At 52.5% G+C, this 25,349-nt stretch overlaps 12 protein-coding genes across 12 annotated transcripts; 6 read left to right on the top strand and 6 right to left on the bottom strand.

The window, feature by feature from the left end:
- The first annotated feature begins 283 nt into the window (after nt 1–283).
- On the top strand, nt 284–949 carry BDW70DRAFT_66196 (uncharacterized protein). Its single transcript, XM_073744514.1, has one exon. It carries the CDS (start codon nt 393–395, stop codon nt 882–884), a length of 492 nt encoding a protein of 163 aa, XP_073600405.1. The 5' UTR covers nt 284–392; the 3' UTR covers nt 885–949.
- A 279-nt stretch (nt 950–1,228) lies between these two features.
- dapB (dipeptidyl aminopeptidase dapB) lies at nt 1,229–4,600 on the top strand. The gene is made up of 3 exons (XM_073744512.1): nt 1,229–3,796; nt 3,865–4,134; nt 4,209–4,600. The coding sequence occupies exons 1-3, from the start codon at nt 1,471–1,473 to the stop codon at nt 4,346–4,348; spliced, it is 2,736 nt and encodes a 911-aa protein (XP_073600404.1). The 5' UTR covers nt 1,229–1,470; the 3' UTR covers nt 4,349–4,600.
- BDW70DRAFT_66174 (putative phosphoinositide-specific phospholipase C) lies at nt 4,503–6,980 on the bottom strand. The gene is made up of 4 exons (XM_073744513.1): nt 6,318–6,980; nt 5,529–6,264; nt 4,875–5,478; nt 4,503–4,822 (listed from the first exon to the last, which is right to left on the bottom strand). Exons 1-4 carry the CDS (start codon nt 6,702–6,704, stop codon nt 4,657–4,659), a joined length of 1,893 nt encoding a protein of 630 aa, XP_073600403.1. The 5' UTR covers nt 6,705–6,980; the 3' UTR covers nt 4,503–4,656.
- A 348-nt stretch (nt 6,981–7,328) lies between these two features.
- BDW70DRAFT_66168 (uncharacterized protein) lies at nt 7,329–8,437 on the top strand. The gene is made up of 2 exons (XM_073744511.1): nt 7,329–7,524; nt 7,573–8,437. The coding sequence occupies exons 1-2, from the start codon at nt 7,473–7,475 to the stop codon at nt 8,325–8,327; spliced, it is 807 nt and encodes a 268-aa protein (XP_073600402.1). The 5' UTR covers nt 7,329–7,472; the 3' UTR covers nt 8,328–8,437.
- BDW70DRAFT_66164 (mitochondrial 54S ribosomal protein mL54) lies at nt 8,432–9,457 on the bottom strand. The gene is made up of 2 exons (XM_073744510.1): nt 8,848–9,457; nt 8,432–8,789 (listed from the first exon to the last, which is right to left on the bottom strand). Exons 1-2 carry the CDS (start codon nt 9,302–9,304, stop codon nt 8,536–8,538), a joined length of 711 nt encoding a protein of 236 aa, XP_073600401.1. The 5' UTR covers nt 9,305–9,457; the 3' UTR covers nt 8,432–8,535.
- Nucleotides 9,458–9,477: 20 nt separating this feature from the next.
- On the bottom strand, nt 9,478–10,063 carry BDW70DRAFT_66143 (uncharacterized protein). Its single transcript, XM_073744508.1, has one exon. The coding sequence runs from the start codon at nt 9,819–9,821 to the stop codon at nt 9,513–9,515; it is 309 nt and encodes a 102-aa protein (XP_073600400.1). The 5' UTR covers nt 9,822–10,063; the 3' UTR covers nt 9,478–9,512.
- Nucleotides 10,064–10,412: 349 nt separating this feature from the next.
- On the bottom strand, nt 10,413–11,991 carry BDW70DRAFT_66159 (NAD-dependent epimerase/dehydratase family protein). The gene has a single exon (XM_073744509.1). It carries the CDS (start codon nt 11,817–11,819, stop codon nt 10,533–10,535), a length of 1,287 nt encoding a protein of 428 aa, XP_073600399.1. The 5' UTR covers nt 11,820–11,991; the 3' UTR covers nt 10,413–10,532.
- A 1-nt stretch (nt 11,992) lies between these two features.
- BDW70DRAFT_66116 (uncharacterized protein) lies at nt 11,993–12,761 on the top strand. Its single transcript, XM_073744507.1, has 2 exons — nt 11,993–12,407; nt 12,478–12,761. The coding sequence occupies exons 1-2, from the start codon at nt 12,165–12,167 to the stop codon at nt 12,646–12,648; spliced, it is 414 nt and encodes a 137-aa protein (XP_073600398.1). The 5' UTR covers nt 11,993–12,164; the 3' UTR covers nt 12,649–12,761.
- BDW70DRAFT_168819 (spherulation-specific family 4 protein) lies at nt 12,690–14,283 on the top strand (the record flags this gene model as incomplete). Its single annotated transcript, XM_073742552.1, has 4 exons — nt 12,690–12,847; nt 13,042–13,078; nt 13,136–13,399; nt 13,651–14,283. 4 exons carry the CDS (start codon nt 12,690–12,692, stop codon nt 13,969–13,971), a joined length of 780 nt encoding a protein of 259 aa, XP_073600397.1. The 3' UTR covers nt 13,972–14,283.
- Nucleotides 14,284–16,930: 2,647 nt separating this feature from the next.
- On the top strand, nt 16,931–17,451 carry BDW70DRAFT_128026 (uncharacterized protein). Its single transcript, XM_073735369.1, has one exon. It carries the CDS (start codon nt 16,972–16,974, stop codon nt 17,224–17,226), a length of 255 nt encoding a protein of 84 aa, XP_073600396.1. The 5' UTR covers nt 16,931–16,971; the 3' UTR covers nt 17,227–17,451.
- A 195-nt stretch (nt 17,452–17,646) lies between these two features.
- BDW70DRAFT_66002 (endo alpha-1,4 polygalactosaminidase) lies at nt 17,647–19,069 on the bottom strand. Its single transcript, XM_073744505.1, has 2 exons — nt 18,703–19,069; nt 17,647–18,646 (listed from the first exon to the last, which is right to left on the bottom strand). The coding sequence occupies exon 2, from the start codon at nt 18,628–18,630 to the stop codon at nt 17,683–17,685; it is 948 nt and encodes a 315-aa protein (XP_073600395.1). The 5' UTR covers nt 18,631–18,646; nt 18,703–19,069; the 3' UTR covers nt 17,647–17,682.
- A 2,320-nt stretch (nt 19,070–21,389) lies between these two features.
- Nucleotides 21,390–24,704, bottom strand: agd3 (putative extracellular serine-rich protein). Its single transcript, XM_073744506.1, has 2 exons — nt 21,964–24,704; nt 21,390–21,872 (listed from the first exon to the last, which is right to left on the bottom strand). Exons 1-2 carry the CDS (start codon nt 24,526–24,528, stop codon nt 21,606–21,608), a joined length of 2,832 nt encoding a protein of 943 aa, XP_073600394.1. The 5' UTR covers nt 24,529–24,704; the 3' UTR covers nt 21,390–21,605.
- Nucleotides 24,705–25,349: the final 645 nt, after the last annotated feature.

Below are 25,349 nucleotides of genomic sequence, written 5' to 3'. Positions count from 1 at the left end.
CATAGAGTCGAAGAAAGAAACGAGGGTGAGGCTCAAAGAGAAGTCAGGAGAGGACTAAAGAGAGGACTAAAGGAAAAGCAAAAGGAGATGACGAACAATCTGGAGGTCCAAACGGGCCCCGGGAATTGGCGTCACTCACCCTTGATCTCCATACTATCAACTTGGCCCATCTAATAGCGTCCGCCAACCAAAGTCTCCATCTTCTATAATTATCCTCATTATGATGACTTCTTCTAGCTCTTCAGAAAGCCCATTTTCACGCAATCCCTTGAGTCTCAGCCCTGTGGCCCCGCCGAGGTGACAAAAAAGATCGACAAGACATCAACGACGCATTCACACTACTTGTCCTGACCAATTGACATACACAGTCCAGATGGGCGGATCGTTAAGTGATGACTTCACTGCATCACACCAGCTTGGCAGAGACTCACTCTGAGTATATGAATAGGCATCCAAATTTCAGGACGGACTCGTCGTGGCAGCCACGGATCTGGTCCGCGATTCTACAACAAAACTCTCCCCACTGGAATCTCACCAGACGCTGGCTAACGAGGCAATGCAGAGCTACCCATTGCCCTACTGGGCTATCAGATCCCCTCTCGCCCTTTCTTTGGCACGAATGCGAAATGCCCACAAGCAGAGCATGGCTTGACCCTAGCCAGCAATCGGGCACGCCTTTGCTCTCTGCCGTTTGTGGGTTGTGGGTCGCACGTCGAGATGCACCGCCACTATCTTGGAGAGTCTGGATTCGATACCGTCTTTGGATGCTCTACAGTCGGACAAAGAGGCGGTATTGGCAGAACGGCGACAGGCTGCCAAGAGACGATGCTTCTGTGTTGGAGATGCTTGCTGCTGAACCCGCTGTGATCATGCGACTGTGCTAAAAAGCGTTAATGATCGAAAGTCTTTCGAGTTATACTCTTGAGTAGAACAAAGTTGCTGATGCTACTGAGGTACGTAGCGATCAGCACGGGATCGAGGGTCAAAACGATTCCGTGGGATACATTCGGTCGTTCATAATTGGACCTGCATATACTCATTCTGGTAGTAGCTAAAGTAATAGGTACCAAGGAGAATATATAAGACCTTGTACATTCGTATATTCAGTGATCAGTGAGAAGCATGAGATCATTCCGAAAAGGCATCGATAAGCAAATAGGTGTGGCTGTGGCTATCGTCTCCGCCGAGTCTCGGTCCTCCGCCTCGTGTCTCCGCATCGCTGACTCCATCATCGTCGCGTCGTTCTCACTTCTACATACCGGATTCTCGCCTGAGATGGATCTATTGGTCTGAGTCTTCTTTTCTTGCACTTATTGTCCTGTAGGGCGCGTTTTGCGCTTCTACCCCTTGCTTCCCCTCGTCGAGCACCGTCCCTTGACCTACGTCGTTCATTGATGTGAGATCGGTCAGATTTACAACTCTCTTTTAAACTTAATAGATTCGTCGAGTCTGTTCAATCAAAATAATATTATGAGGAGCTCTGAAGATCGCGAGGACTCAGAGTTGCTTCCGGCAAATCGTCCTCGTTCCTCGCCCAGAAGCTCTTATGACTCGGACGACTCTGGATTATCCGTCGATTCCATTCTCGAAGAACAAAAGTACAATGCCGCGACGAACGATACATTGGGGCTCTCCCAAGAAATGAGATATCGCGATGAGGAGGGCGGAGAGGCGGGGTCTAATGAAGTCCTTCATACGAAGGCTTCCAGCAGTCGTTCGCGACGGCTTCTCTGGTTGTTGGTCTTATTATGCTGTGGAGGCTGGGTAGTGGCATTTGTGCTGTTTATAACACAAGGGCGCCCAGATTATCGAACTGCATCAGACGGGCTGCAGTTGGATAACTCTGGCTCATTCTCAGACGGTACAAGCTCGAGGAAACCTCTGACCTTACAACAAGTGCTTTCGGGAGTATTCTTGCCTCGAGGTCATGCGATCTCCTGGGTTGCTGGTCCTGATGGTGAAGATGGGCTGTTGATAGAAAGGGGAGAGGATGAAGCGGGTTACCTGCGCATCAATGACATCCGCCAGGATGGCAAAATCAACCGGGTACTAATGGAGAAACCCACCGTGGGAGTTGATGGGAGGACGATTAAGCCAAGTGCCACGCGGCCTAGTCCTGATCTGAAGAAAGTCTTGATTATATCTAATCAAGAGAAGAACTGGAGGCACTCCTTCACCGCGAGTTATTGGATTTTCGATGTGGAGACTCAGACTGCCGAACCTTTGGACCCCAACAACATTGATGGCCGAGTACAGCTTGCTCTTTGGTCTCCCAAATCTGACGCCATTGCCTTTGTTCGAGACAACAATTTGTACTTAAGGAAGCTTTCTTCCGAACGCGTTGTACCAATCACCAAGGACGGTGGGAAAGAGCTATTCTACGGTATTCCCGACTGGGTGTATGAAGAAGAAGTTTTCTCGGGAAACAGTGTCACCTGGTGGTCTGAAGATGGTTCTCAAATTGCCTTCATCAGGACGAACGAGACGGCGGTACCCGAATTTCCTGTTCAATATTACCTATCTCGACCGTCAGGAAAGAAGCCAGAGCCAGGGTTAGAGAACTATCCGGAAGTAAGAGAAATCAAGTATCCAAAGGCTGGCGCGCCCAATCCCTTCGTTAATCTGCAATTTTATGACGTCGAGCAAGGTGAAGTCTTCTCCGTTGATACGCCCGACGACTTTGATGATGACGATCGGCTTATCATTGAGGTGATATGGGCTGCTAAAGGCAAGGTCCTTGTCCGGACAACGAATAGAGAAAGCGACATTTTGAAAGTGTTCTTGGTTGACACTGAATCAAGAGAAAGCAAGCTTATCAGGATCCAAGATATTTCCGAGCTTGACGGTGGTTGGGTTGAGCCTACACAGTCCATGAGGTTTATCCCTGCCAACCCAGATAAGGGCCGACCATTTGATGGCTATCTTGACACTGTGGTTCATGAGGGATACGACCATCTGGCTTACTTTACCCCTCTCGATAATCCAGAGCCCATCATGCTCACTTCTGGTGAATGGGAAGTTGTGGACGCGCCTACTGCTGTAGACCTGACTCGTGGTCTGGTGTATTTCATTGCTACTAAAGAAGCGCCGACTGAACGCCATCTATACCGTGTCCGTTTGGATGGATCTGATCTCACGCCGTTGACTGACACCTCTCAACCCGGCTATTACAGTGTCTCGTTCTCGGATGGCGCTGGATATGCATTGCTTAGTTACCAGGGTCCTTCCATTCCCTGGCAATCTATCATCAGCACCGAAGGTGAAAAGACGACAACACTCAGAATTATCGAGGACAACACAGATTTGTCAAAGCTGGTGGCTCAATACGCTTTACCAACAGAGATCTACCAAAACATCACCATTGATGGCTTCACGCTGCAAGTAGTCGAGCGACGTCCACCCCACTTTAACCCAGCGCGAAAGTACCCTGTTCTCTTCCATCTATACGGAGGGCCAGGGTCTCAAACTGTGGACCGCCGTTTCAATATAGATTTCCAGTCATATGCCGCAGCAAGTCTTGGCTACATTGTTGTCACCGTAGACGGAAGAGGCACCGGCTTCATCGGTCGAGCAGCACGCTGTATCATCCGTGGCAACATTGGGCACTACGAAGCCATTGATCAAATTGCCACTGCCAAAAATTGGGCACAAAAGCCGTACGTCGACGAATCTCGAATGGCGATCTGGGGCTGGAGCTACGGCGGCTTTATGACGTTGAAGACTCTCGAACAAGACGCCGGCGAGACATTTCAGTACGGAATGGCCGTTGCGCCTGTCACAGACTGGCGATTCTATGGTAAGGCGCTCAAACCCACCCATTTCCTACTTGGACCATTTATAGTCAACTAACACAAAGCCCAATAGATTCCATCTACACAGAACGCTACATGCACACCCCGCAGCACAACCCAACAGGCTACGACAACACCAGCATATCGGACATGGCCGCCCTTCAAAACAATGTCCGCTTCCTTGTCATCCACGGTGCCTCAGACGACAACGTCCATATCCAAAACACGCTCACCCTAATTGATAAGCTGGATCTCGCGAGCGTCCAGAACTATGATGTACATTTCTACCCTGACTCCGACCATAGCATCTTCTTCCACAATGCTCATACTATGGTTTATGAACGTATGTCACCAATCTTCTAGCCATAACAACCCCTGCCCATAACGGGTTCGAGACTTCAGCTAATGGTTGATTAGGCCTTGCAAGCTGGCTTGTCAACGCGTTTAATGGCGAGTGGCATCGGACAGCAAACCCCGTTCCAGACGAGTCGATGTTGAGGCGGCTTGCGAAGAGGGTTGGCCTGGTTTTGCGCATTGATTTGCTAAATATTGGATAGGATATCTAAACGTGTATATGAATATGAAGCCGGACAACCTTTTAAACTTTGCTTTAACAGTGATCGTTTTTAACGAAGGCGTTCTATTATGAAGCGTTTCATGTTTGTTCTTAGTCTTTTCAGAACAAATGCATAACACACACGGTCTACATGATCAGCAAAATCCCTAAGAGAGCAATATTCTCATGGCTTGAACATCGAGAGTAACAAACTATGAGCACCCCCCAGCCCCATGAATGCTGCGTATCATTTTGTTGTGGCTAATTGAATGCCGCTACTTGAAGGGCTGCTCCCTCATTCATACACACTCATGAGACGTTCTTTGTGATCCGGACAAGGAGGAAACCACCTGAATCAGATCCATCACACTTATACAGACGGAGTACGCGGTATCCCTCCTGCAACCGGGTCAGTCTAATGCAGGCCCATGAAGCCAACGAGTCGAAACCAATTTCGTCATCCTTAACCTTGAATCTGCAGCATAGTCAGTAGAATAGTCAAGCCTTATTGCAAGTCAACAACGAACCTGACAAACGTCAGCTCTTCCACTACACCAGGCAGCGTCGGGAACTGAAGAATCTGCGATCCGAAGTCCGGGTTGACGCCCTCCCCAGCCTTAGTGACACGCTTGTAGCTCGTCTTCTCAGAATCCGTGCTGTCGTCGCCCTTGAGGCCAGGGTTCGCCGCATCCTCCGGCGTCTCCACATGCAGGTAACAAGCCACATAAGGGCGGAATCCCTTCTCGTTCTTGTCGCCCGGTGGTAGTGCGAGGTCCTGACCTGCTAGAACCTCAATTGAGAGGTCGACGGTCCGACGAGGAATAGGCGCAGACTCTGGTTCTGTGCTCCGATAGCCCTGGGGTTTGAGGATCCAACCCTGTTCGCCTGCAAACATTCCCTGGTTTAGCATCATGCCTTTGTCGGAGTTCTGCCAGTTCAAGGCTACGATTTGGGCACCGCGGCGCCAGAAGAAGGTTGGATCGAGATTGGAGGAGTTAACGCGGAGACCATAGGGATAAACACGCATAAAATACTTGCGGTTGTGCTCGAATAGCTCCTTGCCGTATTTCTCGTCGGCTTGGCGGGCAGCTCGCTCGGAGAGGGAGAACACGTGGCCGGGAACTTTGGCCTCTGGTTAGGGTTAGTTTGAGGTTTGGAGTCAAATAGGGTGGATGCCGTACCGGGTTGGCTGAACTGCTTGAAACTAAAGCCCTTGGTAAAGATCGCATGTCTGCTTAGAGAATGGAGGATCTTAGACGGTTTCTGGGCGGCTTGCGAGGCGGACTGGGATGATGCACCGGCTGACTTGGTTGGGGCCAGCTGCTCCAGGTCGTCCGTACGGTCATCTACATCCTCGGCGCTTTCAGCTGAGGGTGAGACCCATTTGACCTTCACCAAGATCTTTCGTTTCAAGTCCCTAAGCGGTGGCGGCGTCTCCATAGCCTCCATCTCCGGTGTGACTTGAATGAGCATCCCATCAAACGCATCCTCCATGATCTCCACCATGGTCTCTTGCTGCTCGAGTGACGCATGTACTTCCAAACTCACAATAACAGGCAGGTCGCTGACGATAAACGCACTATCGCGGATCGCGTAACAAACTTCTCGGAATGTCGTTCCCTTCGTAAGCGTGTGGCCGTGGAGCACCTTGGGCTCCAGTCGTATCGGCCCTACCTTCGCAGCCTCGGCAACTTTGCCATCATCCGCAGCTGGCTCGTTAGATGGCGACTTCCGCCCGAAAATGCTACCTATCTTGGATTTGACCGTCTTCTTCCTTTTCGGGACCTTCGGCTTGTCTTTGCTTTTCTCGTCATCGGAGCTTGAGCTGCTGCTGCTTGTACCGTCGTCATCGCTATCAGAATCAGGCTCTCCATCCCAGACATCAATTTCAACACATCTGCATCCACTTAGAAGCACCTGCTCTGATCAGTGGTTTCATTCTCGAATATCTGAATCATACCATGACCCACATCGGTATAAGCTTTCGCCGCCGCATCACTGTACAGTTGATTCCCTGTCAAGTATGTGTTATGGCTCGAGGAGATAAAATAATCTGTAATCGGTGCAGAGTCATCTGGCGGGCCGGCAGGACGTAACGCAGATGCGGAAGGACTGGCCATGTAGGCGTGAAACGCCGCTAGAGAGCTGAGTGGGTCGTTGTCCTTCGGGTCTTGATCATCGCGTTGGATGTCCCTGACGAAATTCGAGCTTGCCGTAGTCAATGATTGGTATATCTGGTCCAGTCGTGTCTTGAAGGGGCCCGAAAATGCCGTAATAGGCTTCGTTGCCGGAGCCTGGGACGAAGGGTCTATGGCGATTTGACCCGTTCGCTCGGTTATCTCGCTGACAGCGGCCATGGCGGTCAGTACGAGCTGTCTAGGAAGGGCCAACCCTTAGCTAGATCGACTTCCTGCACAATGGGCAAGTTCAGCGATTAGTTGTCTGGGTTTAGTCGTAGCTGCGGCCGGGTGCTGAGTGCCCGCTATGCGACAGCTGGGTAGCAGTAGAACGTTGCGACTTGTAGCAGCAGAACTGTGAGAGGTGGATGAAAGAAAAATAAAGGACAAAGGGAAGTTGAGACAGCTGAAGCTTGAAGGGCCAGTTGGTCGCTCCACTCATGGCGCGTGCGTGGCTCGGCATGGGCCGTGGCCGCCTGAGGTCGCCAGATGATCATCCACGGAGGGGCAGCGCAAATGAAACGGATCGGTATGTTTATCGTACACCTTCAATGTACTCGGAGTAGTTCATAGTTGCTCATTGAGCTGGAGTGAACGTTTCTGGGCGAAAAAGGTGGTGAGATACAGGTGGGGGGTACCCTTCCTCTGCGGGGTACTGTGAAGCTATTCAGACCCACATCCATGATCGGTCGCTCTTTTGACATAAAACAGTAAACAACCATCGAAAGACGCAGCATAGGATTCACGCATACGAGGTAGCTAAGACGGATAATAAGGCTTAGTTATGTGTCCAATGGCTGATCAATTGGCTCCCCGCTCATCCGTCTTACACCGGGAGCCTATCAGCAAAACCCCGACGGTATATATATTTGGAGATGGCAAGGCAGTGACTCACTGGAGACGACCCTTCTCAAGTCTTAAGCTGCATGCTACTGACCATTGTCTGCCATGGCAAAACAAGTCCCAGTGCACTTTTTTGACATCCTGTCAACCCTCCCCGGTACGTTCTTTGCCTCAGTCTTCTGCTACTCAAGCTGACATCCACCAGGACCGTGCAAAGCATGGTCGCCTAACACGTACAAGACGCGCCTCATTCTGAACTACAAGGGCATCTCATACACGCAGACCTATGTTTCCTACCCAGATATCGCGCCCCTGCTTAGAGGGCTGTCTGTCCCGCCCCACCCGAAGGGAACTGCTCCTTTCGAGTATACTCTCCCCGCCATCTGCCACCCCTCCGTGAAGTCTACACCGTCAGGAGCCATGAACGACTCTCTCCCTATCGCTCGCCACCTGGAAGAGCACTTCCCAGAGCGACCCATCTTCCCGTCAGGTGACGCCAGCTATGCCCTGGCGGTTGCGGTAAACAAACTCATGGGCCGTGTTGGGTTTGCGGTGTATAGGCTTGTGATTGTCCCTATCGCGGACATCCTCGACCCGCGTGGGAAAGAGTACTATCATCGAACTCGCTCGGAGAAGTGGGGTATGCCCTTTGAGGAGATTCGTCCGACCGATGAGAAGCAGTGTCAGGAGATGTTAGCGACGGCGAAGACGGAGATGGCGACCATAGTGCAGATGCTTAAAGGCAACACAGGAAAGACGGGTCCCTTTTTTGAGGGCGAAAAGGCTGGATATGCTGATTTTCTAGTGATGGCGTTTCTGGTCTGGTTCAAGATTGCGGATGAGAAGGTCTGGAAGGCGCTGGTCGAGCTGGGAGATGGCGAGGTCAAGGCCCTCTGGGATGCCTGTTATCAATGGGTGGAAAGACAGGGTGAGAATAAGGACTGGAAGATTGATCTGTAGGCTATATGCAGCCAGTTCGGTAAAGAAGGCCAAATCCGGGAACCAATGAAATTCATTGGCCGCTTGTCTGAGAATTGAAAATGAAGTACAAAAGTCATAGAATACATGGTGAAGCGGCCAGCTAAAATGTACACACAGTTACCGGAACACTCGTATAAGAACAATGCTTCCTGAACCAAACGCACCAAACGCGCCAGAGGAAAGACAATCAAAGGCCGCTCAAGAAGTTGGCTTCTCTAATGGCCTTCCTCCGCGCCTCTCTAGCACTCTTCGTAATCTCAGACCGCTTCTCCTGACTTTCCGCCGCCTCCTGCAGCAAATCTCCTGAGAGCTCTCCATTACGGTTGTAGTGGGCAGGCGTGATATCCGTGGCTTGATGGTGAAGGGGAATCTGAACCGGTAATGTCGCGGCACGAGCGGCCATCTTCTTCTCATAACGCTTGCGCTGCTTCTTGTTAAGAGCTAAAGGAGTGTAAGTCAGCATTTCGAGGCCACGTCCTCTGAAAGACAAGATACATACTGCTTGGATCCACGCCGCCCTTCTTGGCTTCCTTGTTGGTGCTATCCAGCAACGACCACAACCAATCGGGGTACTCGGAGTCCTCCAGAGCCACAACCTCTGGCTTGTTCTTGAAGTAGTTGAGGCCTGCCAAAGGCGTTCCGGCAGGGCAGGAGCTTGGGGGGCGCTCGACTGGCTTGGTAGCTTTTGTGGGGTTCACATCAACATGGACACCCTCCGCGGTGCTCAAGGGCTGCGAGACGCCAGGGGTTGCTGAGGATATTGCGGACGGGATGGTAATGTCGTCGCCAATAGGCTGTCGGGGCTTTGGAGGTGGAGGTGTAGCCGATACCGTAGGCTTTCCGTCACTGTAGCTGCGGAACTGGACTCGTTGACTGATGCTCAACGGGGTTGCGAAAGTCTGGGGCTGGAGTCGGGTCAGGATGCTCGACCGGCAGCGTTGGCAAATCATTTTCATGGCGGAATGTAAAGTTGCCGAAGTAGACAGTGGTAGTATGGGAGCCACGGCACAGGCTTTCAACCGCTGCTGCACAATGCTGAGATTAAAACAATGTCGTGACTGACAATCTCAAGAATCTGCGGACGAAATTGGTGCCAAGCCGGAGGTTTACACGTGATCGCGTGAGGGTGCGTCAGTCACGTGCTGATCTACACGTCTTTCCTTTTTAGGAACCATTTTCATCACCCAATTCAAGGTGAGCCCACAATGAAGTTTCTTGAGTCCAACAAATAACGTCTTTCGAGAGATCTATTCCATCTTCACTTCTGACGAAGCCGATTGAGTGTTGGCGGCTTCGAAGGGCTCTACTAGCACTGCCTCTGAAAATGACTGGTAGAGCACTGAACTGCGTACGGTTTGCAATTGTGGTGTTGACAAGCATCAACAAGCTGCAAAGGAAGCTTGGCCACATTGCTTCTGCAGCCTTCTTCTTGTCTTGCAGAGCAGGAAGCTTCTGATAGGCGCCTGGATACATTCTCTATTCCTGGTTGGATTAGAATTCCTATCCCTGCTATTCCCACAACACTTGTGCGCACATAGACTATATCCCGCTATGCCAGCTTGATACAGCCATCTGTGACATTGTGATGGCGGCCATATACTGAGGTGATATAGCAGGATACGTGCATCTGTCTTTGGATGTAAACCCCTGCAGTGCCACATGCACACTCATCCTTCAGGAGTCAGGCATGCACCACTCTGGCAAGTCCAGGAAGACAAGACATAACTGTTAACATGCATGCAAAAAAGTCTGAGACAAGGTACGCAGACTTATTGTGGCACAGAAGAACATGAAATTGACCTGGACCCTTGACGGCCATCGGGATAGGGGATCCCTATGTCGGACCTCTTTCTTTTCTCCCATACTCTCGACTCGGCCTGCATCCGAATTCGCAACTGAGGCCTTCGGATGTTTTGGTAAACTCCATCCAACTAACGACGTATAGTTCTGTACCCAATCCACGGCCCGTTAAGGTCTCACGACGCAAACAGCAAAGTTGGTCCGACTTCTATACACCAAGATATACAAAAACTGTCTGCAGAAGACGGCTCCAAAAGTAAGAAGCAATTTCTATTATTCACAGACGGCGAGAGCCGCGAGGCTGTCACATTACTAGAAACAACAGATAGAGAACCACCCAACGCCTATCATCATTATATAACCCGGGCTCAGTTTTTAACAGCATCATAAAGTAACACCGCTAACTTCCAAGAACTTGCACAGGCTTCCACATGCGTCCGTAAGTGACTTTTCAGTCTTCCATCGGAGCTCCTGCTGCGACCTGGTAGCAACGGCAACGCAGGATCCAACATCCCCAGGGCGACGAGGGGCTGCTCTAACGGGGATTTGTTTGCGCGACACGCTTTCCATAGCGTCCACTACCTCCTTGACTGAGTGTCCGCGTCCGGTTCCCAAATTGAAGGCGCGGAAGTTCTCGGCCAACTTTCTTTCGTTGGCGGCATCAAGAGCAGCGATATGCCCTCGGGCCAAGTCGGTTACGTGGATGAAGTCACGTATGGCGGTGCCGTCTTCCGTCTCCCAGTCAGTACCGAACATTGAGAGTTCCTTGTACTCTCCGGTCATGACCTTTACGACCACCGGCAGAAGATTCGTGGGGGTCTGTTTCGGATCCTCTCCGAGCAATCCCGACTCGTCGCAGCCGATTGGGTTGAAATACCGGAGCGCTACAATCGTCCACTCCGGATCAGAAGCTGCAAGATCCGCCAGTATGGCTTCGCACATCCACTTGGTGCGCCCATACGGATTGGTAATTCCCGTAGACCCTGCTCTGATGGTTTGAGCGACTCCATCTGCGTCGTGGTAAATTTCATCCTTGTGGGCGCAGAGCTCTTCCTTGAGTGGAAGACCAGAAGTGGCCAAGGTGCCATAAACGGTTGCCGATGAAGAAAAGATGAACGTTTTGATGCCGTACTCTCCGAGTGTCGAGGCAAAATCGATGAGACCACTAACGTTGTTTGCATAGTACTTCAACGGATTTTTTATGCTCTCCTCGACTGCTTTATACGCAGCAAAGTGGATCACGCCAGAAATCTTGGACTTGGGAGTGCCCCATCTGGATTCGACCTGATACTGGTCGAGAAGCTGCCTGAGAGCGGTAGTGTCTCGGTAGTCGTGAGCAGCCAGATGCAGAGCTGGCATTTCAGTTCCTCGCTCGTCATGGTGCTTCTGCGCCAAGTGCTTGATGCGGTCGAAGACACTTTGGAAAGAGTTGCTGAGATTGTCGATCACAACCACGTTATAGCTGGCCTTCAGCAGCTCTAATGTTGTGTGACTTCCAATAAACCCGAGCCCGCCAGTGACCAGGATGTACTGACGAAGAGGGAAGTTCCGCAACAAGTCATCTAGGTTGCCGTCGAACAGGACAGAGGACTGTGTTGCTGGTGTGTCCACGCATAGCGGAGAGCAGGGCTCCGCAGGAGAGCTTGCATCTGATCGTCGAGGACTATCCATTGTTGATGGCACTTCAAACAAGTGCGCAGATATTGAACAAAACCAAGTTGTGGCACAAGGGAATGCGGTTGGTCAAATGCAACAACGGGTCCAGAGAAAACGAGGAGAGTTATCCAGCCAAACTGTGATCAAGAGAGAGTGTGACTGGAAGGTGACCAGCTTGAGACAGGAGTTTACAAATTATTATACTCCGTCAGAGCCTGGCTCGAACAGTCTGGGGGGCTCTTCTCGATGTAACCACCACGGTTTCGAGTCAAGGCAGGCGATGGTATACTGGGTCGTGACTCGCCTATTACTTTCAGCAACATATAACCGTGGAAAGCGAACAGATGCAGGTAGGGTCAGATGTGGCAGAGAATGGAACCCGAGAGAAAAAAGAAAACACAGATTGAGAATAAATTAAGAAAAGTCAGCTCTTTTTCCTGCAATGGGAGGGAACGGTGCTCAACCCGCCCCCGGTTGGCTAATATCGGACGACCTTCTGGGCGCCTCCACAGGATTGCAGTCCTTCGAGGCAGGGAGGAAAGACAACCAGCATTATTTGCTTCAGCGACGGCTGCAATTACTAACTTAGAGAACTGCTGCATGGTCTAAACCCCGATCCACTTTATTTTGGGCACGCTCAGTTGACGAAAGAAGCAAGCCTGATTCCCTACAGATCACCTCATTAAGTCGAGGCCTAGAGGGCCGAGAAGGGCTATGGGCCAGCGGGGCCACCTTTTTAAACTTGCTCTGGCACGCCCCCTTTGTCGCATCATTTCTGATGCGCTACTCGTTTAGTATCATTGCCCTTCATCGACTGTCGCCATGGGGATTGAAAAACACGTGAGGGAGCGACGGTGTCTCCACAGCCGGCGCTCTCGGCTCATTATGGCCGTCCTCATCTTTGTCGCTATTCTTGCAATCGTTCTCCCAACGTCAATTATAGTAACCCGTCGCAAGAATAATAGTATGGGCCCGAAAGCAAAGGTCTTTGTCCCTCTCTATGTGTACCCGGCTCCCGGTGCGTGGGATCCCCTAGTGAATGTGTAAGTTTCCTTTGACCTGGTTCGTTTTTATTTTGCCCCTCGCGTTTTTGCGAACGAACCCGAACCCCTGTAGGTCAGACAGGTTGACCTAGATTCTGGAACCATGCGAACGCCATCAGCCGCCTGCAGAGGCACCGGCGTGGGACAGAAGTCGCCTTTGTTTTTTGGGAGGCTGCAGCTAAACGCCGCTGTAGGATCACGGCACACCCCGATGTCAACTTCACGGTCGTGGTAAACCCTGGCAGCGGGCCGGGTCCGAATTCCCTGCCTGATAGAAATTATACGCAGGAGATTCCCCGGTTGACGGCGCATGACAATGTGCGCGTTCTCGGCTATGTCGCCACTACATACGCGAAGCGCAACATTTCGTCGGTGCGCAACGACATTGAGACCTACGCCGCCTGGCCTACAATCAGCGCTAACCCCAAGCTTGCCGTTCGGGGAATATTCTTCGACGAAACGCCGCAGCAGTACAATGACAGCGATCTGGCGTACCTAGAGGAGCTCACCTCGGTGGTGAAAAACACCCCTGGGCTAGGGCCCGACCATTTCGTAAGTTTGACGCTGTTTTGTGATGACCACCACGCGGATCTGCCTAACTCCGAGTGAGCCTCTTGCTGGGGCGATATCTCATATCCATCTCCCACGTCTACAATCTATTTTCCCTTGGCAGTGTGTGTGGATGTCTTAGTCTGTGACTTGTTCTAGCCTTGGAATCGGACCGATCTCTGTCATTCAACTACCGGTGCCGCAGTGTGGCCGGTAAATTGGGTAATAGCCGTGCTAACTGGCGAATGCGATAGGTTTTCCACAACCCTGGAGTTGTCCCAGACCCTCGCTACCTGTCGACGGCTGACTCGACTGTGGTGTTTGAGGCAACGTATGACACCTTCCAGGAGCGCGATGGGGCCAGGCTGTTCGAGACAATTCCCAACAGCAACCGTAGCCAGCTTTGCGCGGTGGTCCACTCGCTGCCGGACAGCGTGGAAGGGTCAGAGCTGCGAAAATTTGTCAAGCAGGTGCGGCGAGTCGCCGACGAGATTTTCGTTACCCATCTCAGCACGAACTATTACGCCAGCTTCGGAGACAAGTGGGACGACTTTGTCAGTCTGATGGCTCAGTAGTCGATGGCCGTCCAGAGCTGTCTAGGGTATGGAGAAGGTACAAGGTTTCGATCTTCCGATCTGTCTCTGATCTGTGCCCTCCCTGAGTTTGAGGCTGTTGCGGCGTTGCCCTATGCTTGTCTAGTCTTAACTGAGCCATAAGTCCGATCATCTGCACAAACCCTATTTCCTTGTTTAGTGTTTATTCCGATTCTTTCTCCTTTTTGTCAGGACTGCGCTCCTGATTCAGTTGAGAACTTCCTTGATTAAAGTTCCGCTGAAACGAAAAAAGTGGGACTGATGTTAACAGTGTAATTTTCAATACAGCCGCCAAGTGTCACTTGTGCCACCACATCTTTGTCATCAAGAATTATGTCTGTCCTGCGTCATTGATAGACTCCGATTGTGCGACCGCGCCGTGCAATTGGAATCAATAACGCAAGAAGAGTGTCCGTGTGCGACCCCCATCGGCAAATTCGAAATGCCAGCAGTGCAGAATCGCCGGAGGGGTTCTAAAACCTGCACAATGGCCAGCGAACACGGCGCCAGGCGAGCAGATGTGGGACCTCGATCCGTGGGCCACAGCTGGCTAGTGGGACCGGGCGGGTGGCATCACTGAGCAGTTAGCACTGGCAGACTAGGGCTAGCGCCGTACCCTATGTCGTTATAGTCTGACTGTCTGATGGGACATCCTTGCGTCTTTGGATGTGTCCTAGTCTATACACGGAATCTTCCTCCGGTCTCAAACTGACTGGCCTGGCCAGCCTGGCCGGCCTGGTCTGGTCAGGTCTTGTCTTGCTTTGGGAACTGTTGTTCTTGGATAGTGGGAGACTTGCGTTCTTGGTGTAAGACATACATGCGAATGATACGATGTGTGCTGAGAATCGACTGACAAGTAGGCAGAGTTGAGAACGTCTTGGATCGATATCGGGTCGATGCAATGGGGCGTCTTCCTGTCGTAGATATACAGACGATCTCGGGTCGGGCATTTACTGTGCTACATAATAGAGCAGTATCGCCGTTTGCTCTGCATGCTCTGCATTCCGTCTTCAGTGCACGCTGGACTACCAGAGCGCACTGCATCTCTAGTAGAGTCATACAACAAGTCCGTCGCTGGCGCCATTTGTACCTCGTATAAATCTCCGACCGGTACACTTTTCCTTTTTTTGGTCTATCCATTTCTCCGAGATCACCTGGAACCTTAAGTCCATAGTCTCTTCTTCTAGTCTGTATCTAGTCTGTATAGAGCAGATCCGTCATAATCACGTCTCAGCTGCGCATCTTCGGCCGACTTCTGCGTACCAGACTGCCAGATCGTAGCTCTTCTACCCCTTTTCCTCTGTCGCCGCACTAGAAGTCGCCCAGAGCTACCTAGTTGAAGACAGACGGCGGCAGACTGCCAGTCGCGGGCCTAGGGCTAGGTGGGATACAGGCATGCGCCAACCGGCCTTTCCCTATTGGAAGCAGAGCGCCTTGGCGTTTGTCTCGCATTGACTCAGTTTGACCAAGTCCGAGTATCTCCGAGTTTTCCTTTGTTTCTTTCCCTTTTTTCCATTATTTTTTTCTCTTTAGAAAGATGTCGAACTGGCTAAAGGTTTGTGTTGAGATGAGATGTAGTATCGCAACGTGTTGTGCTAACTACTGGAGCTGGAATGCAGAACATAGGACGTTGGGGGCGGAGGAACACCAATCCAGACAATTCTTCATTAATCACGCCAAGAAATGGTTTGACGCTGAGCGAGTCAGGTTAATCAGTCAGATTCAGATTGACCAGTGGCTAGTCTGTTCCTTCAAGAACCGAGGCCGGTGCCGGCGCTGATCTGTTTATGGCGCTAATTGTATATAGTTAGTCAGTTTAGCCCTAAGTGCGGGTAAGAACCGTAAGTTGTCAATAGTGGATTGGTAGGTCGGCAGAAATTGCCAGTTTCTTGGAAGCCTGGAAGCTTTTCCTTCGTTCTTTCGTTCGCTTTACTTTAGTTTGTTTGGGATGGTGTTTGGCACGTCGATATTTCCTCGGAAGCTTAGAATCATACTGGTAGAATCCTACGTAGAACCATACTGATCTGAGGGAGCTCGCCGGTTCCGCCATCAGGGGAACATTCGCGCAACGCTCAGTCTGAGTTAATGCTAAAACACTACCAATCCTAAACTTGAGGCTAGGTAGAATCTGAGGTTGACCCGTAATTTGGCCGGCCACTGCCGGGCCACAGTGTCCACAACCGCGTGGTTAGAATTTGACTCGCGGCGCGCCGTGCGCTGCGCCGGGCGAAAATCGAGATCGATCGTCGTCTCAGAAGGTTCCTTTTTTTAGAACCCGACCTAACCTGAACTCAAACCCAACTCAGACCCAGAGCCAACTCAAAAATTCCTGGAGGAGATTAAGAATGGCCAGAAAGGACCTGGGTGGAATCAACCACTCTATTTGAAATCTTGGATGCGGTGTCTTAGGGTTTGACTTTGAAACTGGCCTTCCATGGAACGCCCGACACAAACAATGTACAAGGCGCTGGTACCGCTCTGGCACCGCCCTGATACTGATCTGGTACTGACACTGGATGGCACTCACAAACAATCTCTGCCCGGTCAGACTCCGAGGAGGGACAAAGAAGCGAGAAAATCTCTTCCCTGCCCCTTGCCTTGGAGGTGATACGTCGGAATTTGATTCGGGAGCTAAACTAGTCGTCTAACTAAGAGATTAGCGTGTATTGATATGCGGTATCGTATCTGTATTTATTTACATCAAAGACGCAGCAAAGACGGCCGTCACTGAATTGTACCCGTATCCGTACTTGTACCTGTACTAGGACATGTGGAAATACCGATACCCAATTCAGGCTCGAAGTACTTTAGTACTCCGAGGATGTGAACATCCAACTCCCCCTCATACTAGTATACGCCTCATTCTAGTATACGAGGTCTCAACATCAAGACGCTACTCCTGCACCAGACAATAAGACTTCATTTTTAGTCGATATATGGGATTCAACTGAGGCCATCGCAAGCGAGCTTCGACTCCTGGTCATGTCACGTCGGCATCGCCGACTTTTAGTACCCTGCATGTTTGCCATGCACACTCATGCCCACGCCCTGCTGGGTAGCATGCAAAAGAGGAGAATGCATGCGATGCTCAGCCGGAGGCTGAGATGCCTTTGCAACATCGATGGGCCGTTCGCTTCTATTCCTCATTGCGGGTCTAGGCAGGGTCAGGGGCCAGGGGTCCGAGTCATGGTACCATGGTGCAGACACAGCCGCAGAGATATTCTGTATGCCGTCTGAGTTTTAGTGAGAGGTGAGCTTTCCCGTGGTTGTTTTAGTTGGTCCATTGGTTGGGTGGGCTGTACATATGTTGGACTACGTCGGCTGGGGCAGGAGATAGCGAGGTGTGCATGTCTGTCGTCTTCTTGACAAAAGGGGTGGGCAAAGTCTGAGGATGAAAGGTAGGGGTTGTCGTTGGGGCCGTAATGAGTGTGGTCTGGCCCGTGACATTGCGTACGGACTTGCGGGGTCTGTGGTGGAACTTGAATGGGAAGGTACGCTCTGGCTATAGTATACGGTAGGAAGTGAGTTTCCAGTAAGACGTCGGGGATTGAAGGGGTCCTGATGATGGCCAAGCCCTGTTGTCCCAAAGTAATGAAGTACAATATCGGGTATGAATATTAAACTAGTATCTAGATACAAGATCAATTGAACTCCTGCTCGTTTTCAGCATTACCTTAAAGTAGACAGTAAGAGCTAACATTCCTGCAGCCAGTTATCCAAGTCCATGTTCTTGATCAAGGTCGAGAACTCATTCGAGTCGTCAAAGTCACAGGCCGTCGCCTTCTTCTGCCCCGTAACACTGACCTCATTATTCGTGTCATCCCCCTTCGGATACTCAATATGAAAGACCGGCTTACCGCGCCGGACAAATGCCGCATATGTATCGCACTCGTCATACTGTGCGCACTGCTCGTTGACGCTCCACTGCATCCTGCTAATCACGCGCGGGATGACGGCACCCGCGTTCTTGAGCCCGATCGACAGATTGCGTGAGTGCGCCTCATCCGCCAGAAAATTCATGTAGTCAACCGTATCATCCTGCGTGAGGTCAAGCCCATTCTGGTTGTCGTACCCATCAACGTTGTCGGGATCGACTCCGTCGCAGCCTTTTTGCACGGCGATGTCGAGCCGGTCAAGCATGATGTCGCGGATCTTGGACGAGCGGATGTCAACCCAGCTCTCGCCTTCCCATTCATCAAGGTTATCGCCGATATCGTCTTCGGGGAACTTGTCTGCGTCGTCGCGCCAGTCCTCGTACGTGCCTGCGGAGAAATAGCAGATCACCTTGCGGCCGTCGGAGTGGAGCTCGTCGATGATCGCCTTCTTGTTATCGAAGAGGTCGATGTCGTATACGTCAACATCATATGAGGTATCATTCAGGGCATAGCGCAGCACAATCTGCCAGGAGGTGCCGACGGCGGGCTGCCAGATGGCGGTGTTGTTGGGGGTTGTCGGGGTGGTGTTGTTGCCGCCGCTCTCCTCATTGTCATTATCGCTCCCCTTGTTGAGGCCGAGACCAAGACCAACGCCAAGACCAACAGCGAGGGCGATTATGAAGATGAGAATCGACGAGATCAGGAGGGCTTTCTTCTTGGCCGTCCAGGATTTCCAACCCGTGCTGGGAGTCTTGAGGGGTTCCATTTTTGCCACTCCGGTTCTGCGATTTTGCAGTGTCAGCGGGTGCAGTGAGGGAGGTGATCCAGGTCGTCTCACTCAGAAGGGATCCTGGATCTTAAGGACAAGCGCTGAAGAGAGAGAAAATGAGAGAAAGAAAGAAAGAGACCTGTCGAGGATCAAATGCGACAAAAGGAGGCGCCTCAATTTGTGTAACGATAGGAGGCGTAAATCGAATCGTTGTTTAGACCCAAAAAATTTATAGAAAATTTACAAAATTATAAAGAAAAAGGGAATGATAGACAATTCACTCCAGGATACCTCAGCCCTGGTGGATAGGCATTGACCTGGACAACGGGCGAAGGGATTACTTTCGCTCTCACTCCTAGGTGGAAGGGCAGAGCACAAGTCAAATCAGACGGCGAGGGTCTCAGTCGCCGGCAGGGTCTCAATCCCCATCAAACAGCTGGTGCCGCAGACGGAGGCTGAGACTGAGTCTGGTCACGCCCACCAGAAGTGTGAGAAATGCCGGAGCCTAGAATTAGCGCTGGACTATAGCCTTGCAGTTTGCACCCTGGCTTTAGCCTTAGGGGAGGGCTCTATCCGCGCGATTCCGAATTCATGGGGTCGGGAATAGCCGAGGACGCTGCATGCGTGGGCCGACGTAGGGGAAAGAAACGCAGTGTAGAGAAAGAGAGAACGTGGAGTGCAGCAGTTGGACTCGGTCAGGCTGCGGTTAGCGAGAGTCAGGTCTGGTGGTCAGCGAAGTTCTACCCAGCGCAGTCAAGAGTGCAAACACAGAACACGGGACTGGCGTTTGTCCTCTGCAGTCTAATAGTAGCGCCCAGGCTCAGTCCAGGCGTTCGGATAGTCCCGAAGCAGCATAGTGAGGGGCTAGGCATGCGGCCGGCGACTGGTTCCCTTTGCGCTTTAAGGAGGGACCGGACTTAGGGCTGAATCTAGGACATTTCCGTCGGAATTGATAAATTACGCCGCTTGGTGTATCCGACTGTCCAGCTGTAAAGTACAGTATTTTTTGTATTGAGATCAGTATAGGCACCCGCCACTCATCAGCCTTCGGCCGCGCCTCAGTTGTTAATCCAACCCCGCTTGGCGGTCTGGGTCTGCTTTTGAGTTTCTGAGGATCAGGGCCAGGTCCAGGCACGGCCAGCTCACTCGCCCGAATCCAGCCCTGGCAGGCCAAGCCCGCAATATCCTTTTCGGCGCCTAGCGAGCTCTTGGCTGCGTCAGGTAAAGACCTGGAACCCATGCAGAGCAGGTACGGAATACGGAGTACTAAGGATGAGTGCACTCCATGAGCCGAACTAAGACCCGCCGGCTGTTGCATGGTAGCGTGGGATGATTAATAGTCCCTACCCATGCTAGAAACTGAGACTTGCATCTCCATGCTAACTGATGGGTTAGGGAGTCTGGGTAATTGCTGTTGGCGCTGGGTCTCGGTCAAGTCTCGGTGTCTGTGCTGTGCAGCATCTGGACTAGCCAGCGCACGATGATGGAGAAGACTGTTGGGAGTGGCATTGCTTTTCTCCTCTCTTCCTTGCCTACCTCGATCCTGGCTAATATTGGCTAATATTGACGCTCGTATGCGCTCACTCTGAGACACTGCGCCATGGCATCTTTTGCTCCTGTCCGGTTCTTAGTAGGTACTAGGATCCAAAGTACGGAGTAACGGACAAAATGTCGAGTCATGCTCTCTAACATAGATGGCGATACAGTTTCAATTCCCACCCCTTATGCGAATGAAGGATCGGATGACGGGTCGGATGACGGACAAACGGCTGGCAATAATAACCGACGTCTGCAGAGTACTAAAGTAGTGACTCTAGTAGGCGAGGATCTAGCCTATCTGCGAATAGTGAATCGTAACGGAGACTGTAGTACCGGAGCCATTGTCAGCCGCTTCCTCCTGAACTGCCTCAGATTCTGGAATTGAAACGAAATCCAGAGACGGAGGCCCAGATATCCGGTCCTGGCACGAAGGAGGATGATCCCTGGAGACGACGGACTGCAATGACGATTAATGAGATTAATGACGATATGCTGACCAATAATTTATGTGAGTTATGAATCAGGCGGTGATCAGGCGGTGCTACTCTGCATATGCCCGCTGTGTTGTACAAAGACAGGGACAAAGAAAAACAAACAACGAAAACGTTCCTATGGTGCCGAATAGCCGCCTTGGGTAGTATCTTAGGTAGACGGGCACTGGACACTGTCTGGCAGCCCAATGCGAAGTCATAATGATCTCACAGTAGTTGACAGAGCCCTCGAAAGCGAGGCTGAAGGTGATTTCCCCGCCAAACGATCCTGAACGCTAGATCAGCGAGTTTATCCAGTTCACCCATCCAACCAATCGCGATTTGGATGAAATATCAGGAGACGAATCGGAGAGACGGGTTAACCCATGTTGGCTTATCGAAGCTCGGGTCTGAGCTTTTGTTGCTAAAATTCTTGGCCAATTGGAGTCGGGACGGCAGGACGGCACGGGTTGATTCGTCTGGAGGGGTTGAGATTGGAGTTGCGGTTGGGGGGCAGTGAGTCTGAGACATGCTGCAGGCCAAGACTGCGGGACAAGGGTCTGGCTTCGATCGTACAATGTGATTGATGGATCAACTCATAGTATGGTGGCAACGCGATGAGAAAAGATGGGAAAGGAAACGGAAAGAGGAAGGAGGAAGAAGGAGAGGAAGAGAGAGGTCGGTGCGGTCTCGCTTAGAGGCTGACTACTACTGCACAGAAGTAGTACACTGACAATGGCTGCATTTGATCACAACAAACAACTAAGGATTATCATTAAGTCCAGTAGGTACTTTGTAGCTGATACTCGTACTAGTATAGTGTTAAAGCGCGGTTTTAGAACCAGGAAAGAGAGCGTGTTGCTGCGTTGGCAGCCCACCATCCAACCATCCCACTACAACAATCCAGACTGGCAGAAAAAAATAAAATAAATTCTTTTCATGCTGATAGCTCATGCTGACCGACTAGAGCGCAATCGGCGTGGCAAGAGAGAAGGTCACGGGCGAGCCGGAGAGCTGCGCCCATACGGTCAAGGGGTCGCTGCCCAGCTGCTCCGTCGCGAAGCCCAGGGTGTCTGTAGGCGTGGTCGGGAAGGTAACGGGGATGTTCGCGTCGCAGGTGTTGCCGTTCGCAGTCACGGTGACACCGGTGATAGCGCCGTTGTCGAGGATGTAGTTGAGCCCGTAGTCGCAGTGGTCGCGGGTGTAGCGGGCGAGAAATTCGGCGGACATCTACTTTTGTTAGCCGGCTGTAAATATGGAGAAAAGCAAGCGCAAGCATAAAAGCAGAGGGAAAGCAAGGGAAAGCAGAAGGGAAGTGTACCTCTTGATGCGTGATCGTAACAATGGGCCAGTCCACAAGCCGGGTGAACTCGGCAACGATGGTCTCAACCCACGCCTGGAAGATGGAGAACTGGCCGGTCTCAGAGCCGACGGTGATCGGGTCGATGCCGACATTGCGCAGGTTGGCCTGGTGGAACATGTACGGGTCGCGATGAAGGCCGAACAGGTGACGCAGGACCTCGGCGCGCTCTGTGTCCAGAAGGTCATTGAAGTCTCCGGCGCCGGCAGAGGTATCGATCCATTCCTGCGTCGTGCAGGCGGGAGTGTCGCAGTTATAGTAGATTCGAGTCGCGAAGCGCGGGTTGACCTGCATACCAGAGAACCCGTCGGCGGCCTCGGTGGTGAAGTAGGGCCACATCTCGTTCTCACTGTTGAGGAGGACAGGACGCGTGTTGTCGCCGACGCAGTTGGTGATGCCATTGTCCCACCAGGCGCGGAGGGCGTCGCCGTTGTGCAGGCCGGTGATGGCAGGCGGGATGATGCCGTTGGAGGTGAACTTGGACGCGGCCGCGAAGCCGGCGCGCTCGAGCCAGACCTGGTTGAATGAGATCTCCTTGTAGATGTCGCTGTAGGTGGCGTTATTCTGCTCCAGGTGGGTGAAGGTGTGGCTGATGTAGGCGTAGTCGTCCAGGTGGTTCTGGAACCAGATGAGCAGGCTGTCCGCGTTCATGCAGGTCGTCGTCCAAGTGAAGTTGGTTGGCGAGGTCGGCCAGATGTCAGTGCCGGTGCCGATGGGCTTGACAAACTCGAGGGCCGTGTCCGGAGGCGAGTCGTACTCGATGGCGCCGCCGGAGCAGGTGCTCTCACCAGCGGCCGTGGTGCCGGCCTCGATGTTGCCGTTGCCGTTGTGGCCGATCTCGACGAAGTAGGTGCTTCCAGGGTTGAGTTTGGCGCGGATGTTGGGCAGCCAGTTGGTGATGCCGTCCATATCATCGGTCGTGATGCGGAAGATGGTCCCGCTGGGTTGGTAGATGTCGGTCTCAAGGAACATGTCATCGATCTGGGTGTTCAGGTTCACGCGGCGGTACCCGGCGTGCAGGCCGCGCGTGATCCAGGTGATCCAGGCGTGCTGCAGGTAGTTGGAGGTCTGGGACCAGACGGTGTCGAAGCCGATGAAGAAGGCCATCTGCTGGCGGCCGTCGAAGTTGTTGATGACCGCGGCCACAGACTCGCCGTCAACCCCGCCGCCGGAGGCAAACGACGCGATCGCCTTGGTGGTGTTGGTGTCGGTGACGGAAGCCGTGTAGTGCCAGAGACCCGAGGTCGAGACGCCCGCGTTGGCGCCGGTCTTGAGCCCGGCCGTGGGGAAGTCGCTGGTATCCGTGAAGTAGACGAGCTGCTCGACGCCGTCGGCGCAGCAGCCGCCATTGCCGATGGACGAGGCGCCGAAGTTGGGACCGGGGAAGACGTCGTACTGGACCATGCGCACGCCGTAGGCGAGCTGGTACGCGTACAGCTGGTTCCACTGGTCGTCCGTCAGGGCGGAGCGCCAGCTATCGTTACCGTAGTCGTAGCTGACCTCGCCGGCAACGACGATACCGCCAAAGTTGCCCCCTGAGGAGGAGTTCAGGGCCGGCAGCTCGACGCCGGCCTGCGGGACCAGGAGCGTAGTGAAGGGGATTCCGTAGCCATTCAGGCCGGACGAGGCAACGCTGGCCTGGGTAGAGTCGCGGGCGATGACGAGGATGTTGTTGGCCAGGGACCCGGTGGCCGAGGGGACCACGCTAGTGGAGGTGACAGACATGCTGGGGGACGGGGTGACTGTAGTAGAGGGGGTAGGGCTAGTGCTGGCCGAGGTCGATGTCGACGGGCTGGCACTGGGCGTTGAGGTAGAAGACGTAGAGGGGGTGGATGAGGTAGAGGTCAAAGTACTAGACGGGATAGTGCTGGGGGAAGTGCTGGAGGGGCTGGTACTGGGACTTGAAGTCGAAGTACTTGAAGTCAGAGTACTTGTCAGAGTACTCGAAGTCAGAGAACTAGACGGTTCAGGAGTCGAAGTCTGAGTACCTGAAGTCACAGTATTTGACGGCTCAGGAGTCGAGGTCAAAGTACTGGACGGCTCAGTGGCACTCGTGGGATCAGGCTCAGTACTGGTCGAAGTCCCTGGAGTACCGGTAGATGTACTGGGCTCTGAAGTGCTAGGCTCTGGGGTGGGAACGAGAGTGGAAGAGCCAGCCGGGTCAGAAGCACTGGATGCGCTGGAGATAGTAGTGGAATCAGCAGAAGAAGTAGAAGCAGAAGAAGTGGCAGTAGCAGAGTCTGTGGTCGAGGGCAGAGTCGTGAGTGTCGTCAGAGTAGTAGATGCAGTGGACGTTGCAGTCACCGTCACTGTAGGCTCAGTCGGGCCGGTGACTGTCGGGACACTGGTCGTAGAGGCAGACGACGTGGCCGGGGGCACCGAAGTAGTTGAGCTCGTCGAGCTGGGACTGGGAGGCCACGGGGAAAGAACGGTCGGGCGTCCTTCAGGCCAGACTCCCCGGGGCGTGTCGCAAGTAAATATCCCAAAGAAACAGCCAATCTGCAGCACCAGCGTGGGAGCGACCATCTCGATTGTGATTGCGAACTGGTCGCAGCAGGGAAGCAGGGCAGCAGGGCCAGCAAACGAATGACTAGATCAAAATTAAACGAATGAAACGCGAGACGTCAGATCGAAACGGTGGAGAACGACACTCCAGCTCCAGTCTCCAGTACTGTACTCCAGTCCAGCTACAATGCGCCAGCCCTGGAGCCTCCTATTTATGCTAGACCGTCGCGGCCTCATCTCGCTCACGATTTCCTGTCTCACCTTTGCCGGATCCACCCCGGGAATCAGCCGGCTCTGTTGAACCAGCTGGCCGCCATGAGGAGTGAGGGATCTAAATTAACTCGATTAACTCGAGAAGGGAGCGAGCAAGCGAGATGGGGCCATGGGGTGCCCAGAAGCGAGCAGACAAGTTTCGATATACGAGTCAGCGAATACAAGCCATACAAGCCCTCAATCAGCCAATGAATGAATCCATCCACGCATCAATCAATCAAACTCGCTGCCCCTTAGCTGCAGCTGGGCCAGTTCACTCATCTTCTAGTCATAGTCTGCAGTAGTCTGAGCCGTTCTCAGCAGTCGCACTGGCCAGGCCAGTGCGACTGGTTTTTCCTTTACTAGGTCTCAACGGCGCTATTGCCTGGCAAACATCTGGCAATGGAGCATCCGTCGCGTGCATGCGATATGGCGTTCAAGCAGCACGTATGGGGAGTAATCCCAATTTATCGGGCGTTGCCGCCAGGATGTGATAGTGGGAGCCTTCTGTGTGAGGGAAACTGGGCCACCGTCGTACATGGCCGCCATCGAGGTATCCCGCTGCAGGGGCAGCGACAAATGTCGACTCT

Source organism: Aspergillus foveolatus, assembly GCF_047715535.1.
Source record: "Aspergillus foveolatus strain CBS 279.81 unplaced genomic scaffold BDW70scaffold_3, whole genome shotgun sequence".
Lineage (NCBI taxonomy): Eukaryota > Fungi > Ascomycota > Eurotiomycetes > Eurotiales > Aspergillaceae > Aspergillus > Aspergillus foveolatus.
Note: the sequence above shows the minus strand (reverse complement) of the source record. Positions and strands in the feature narration are given on the sequence as shown.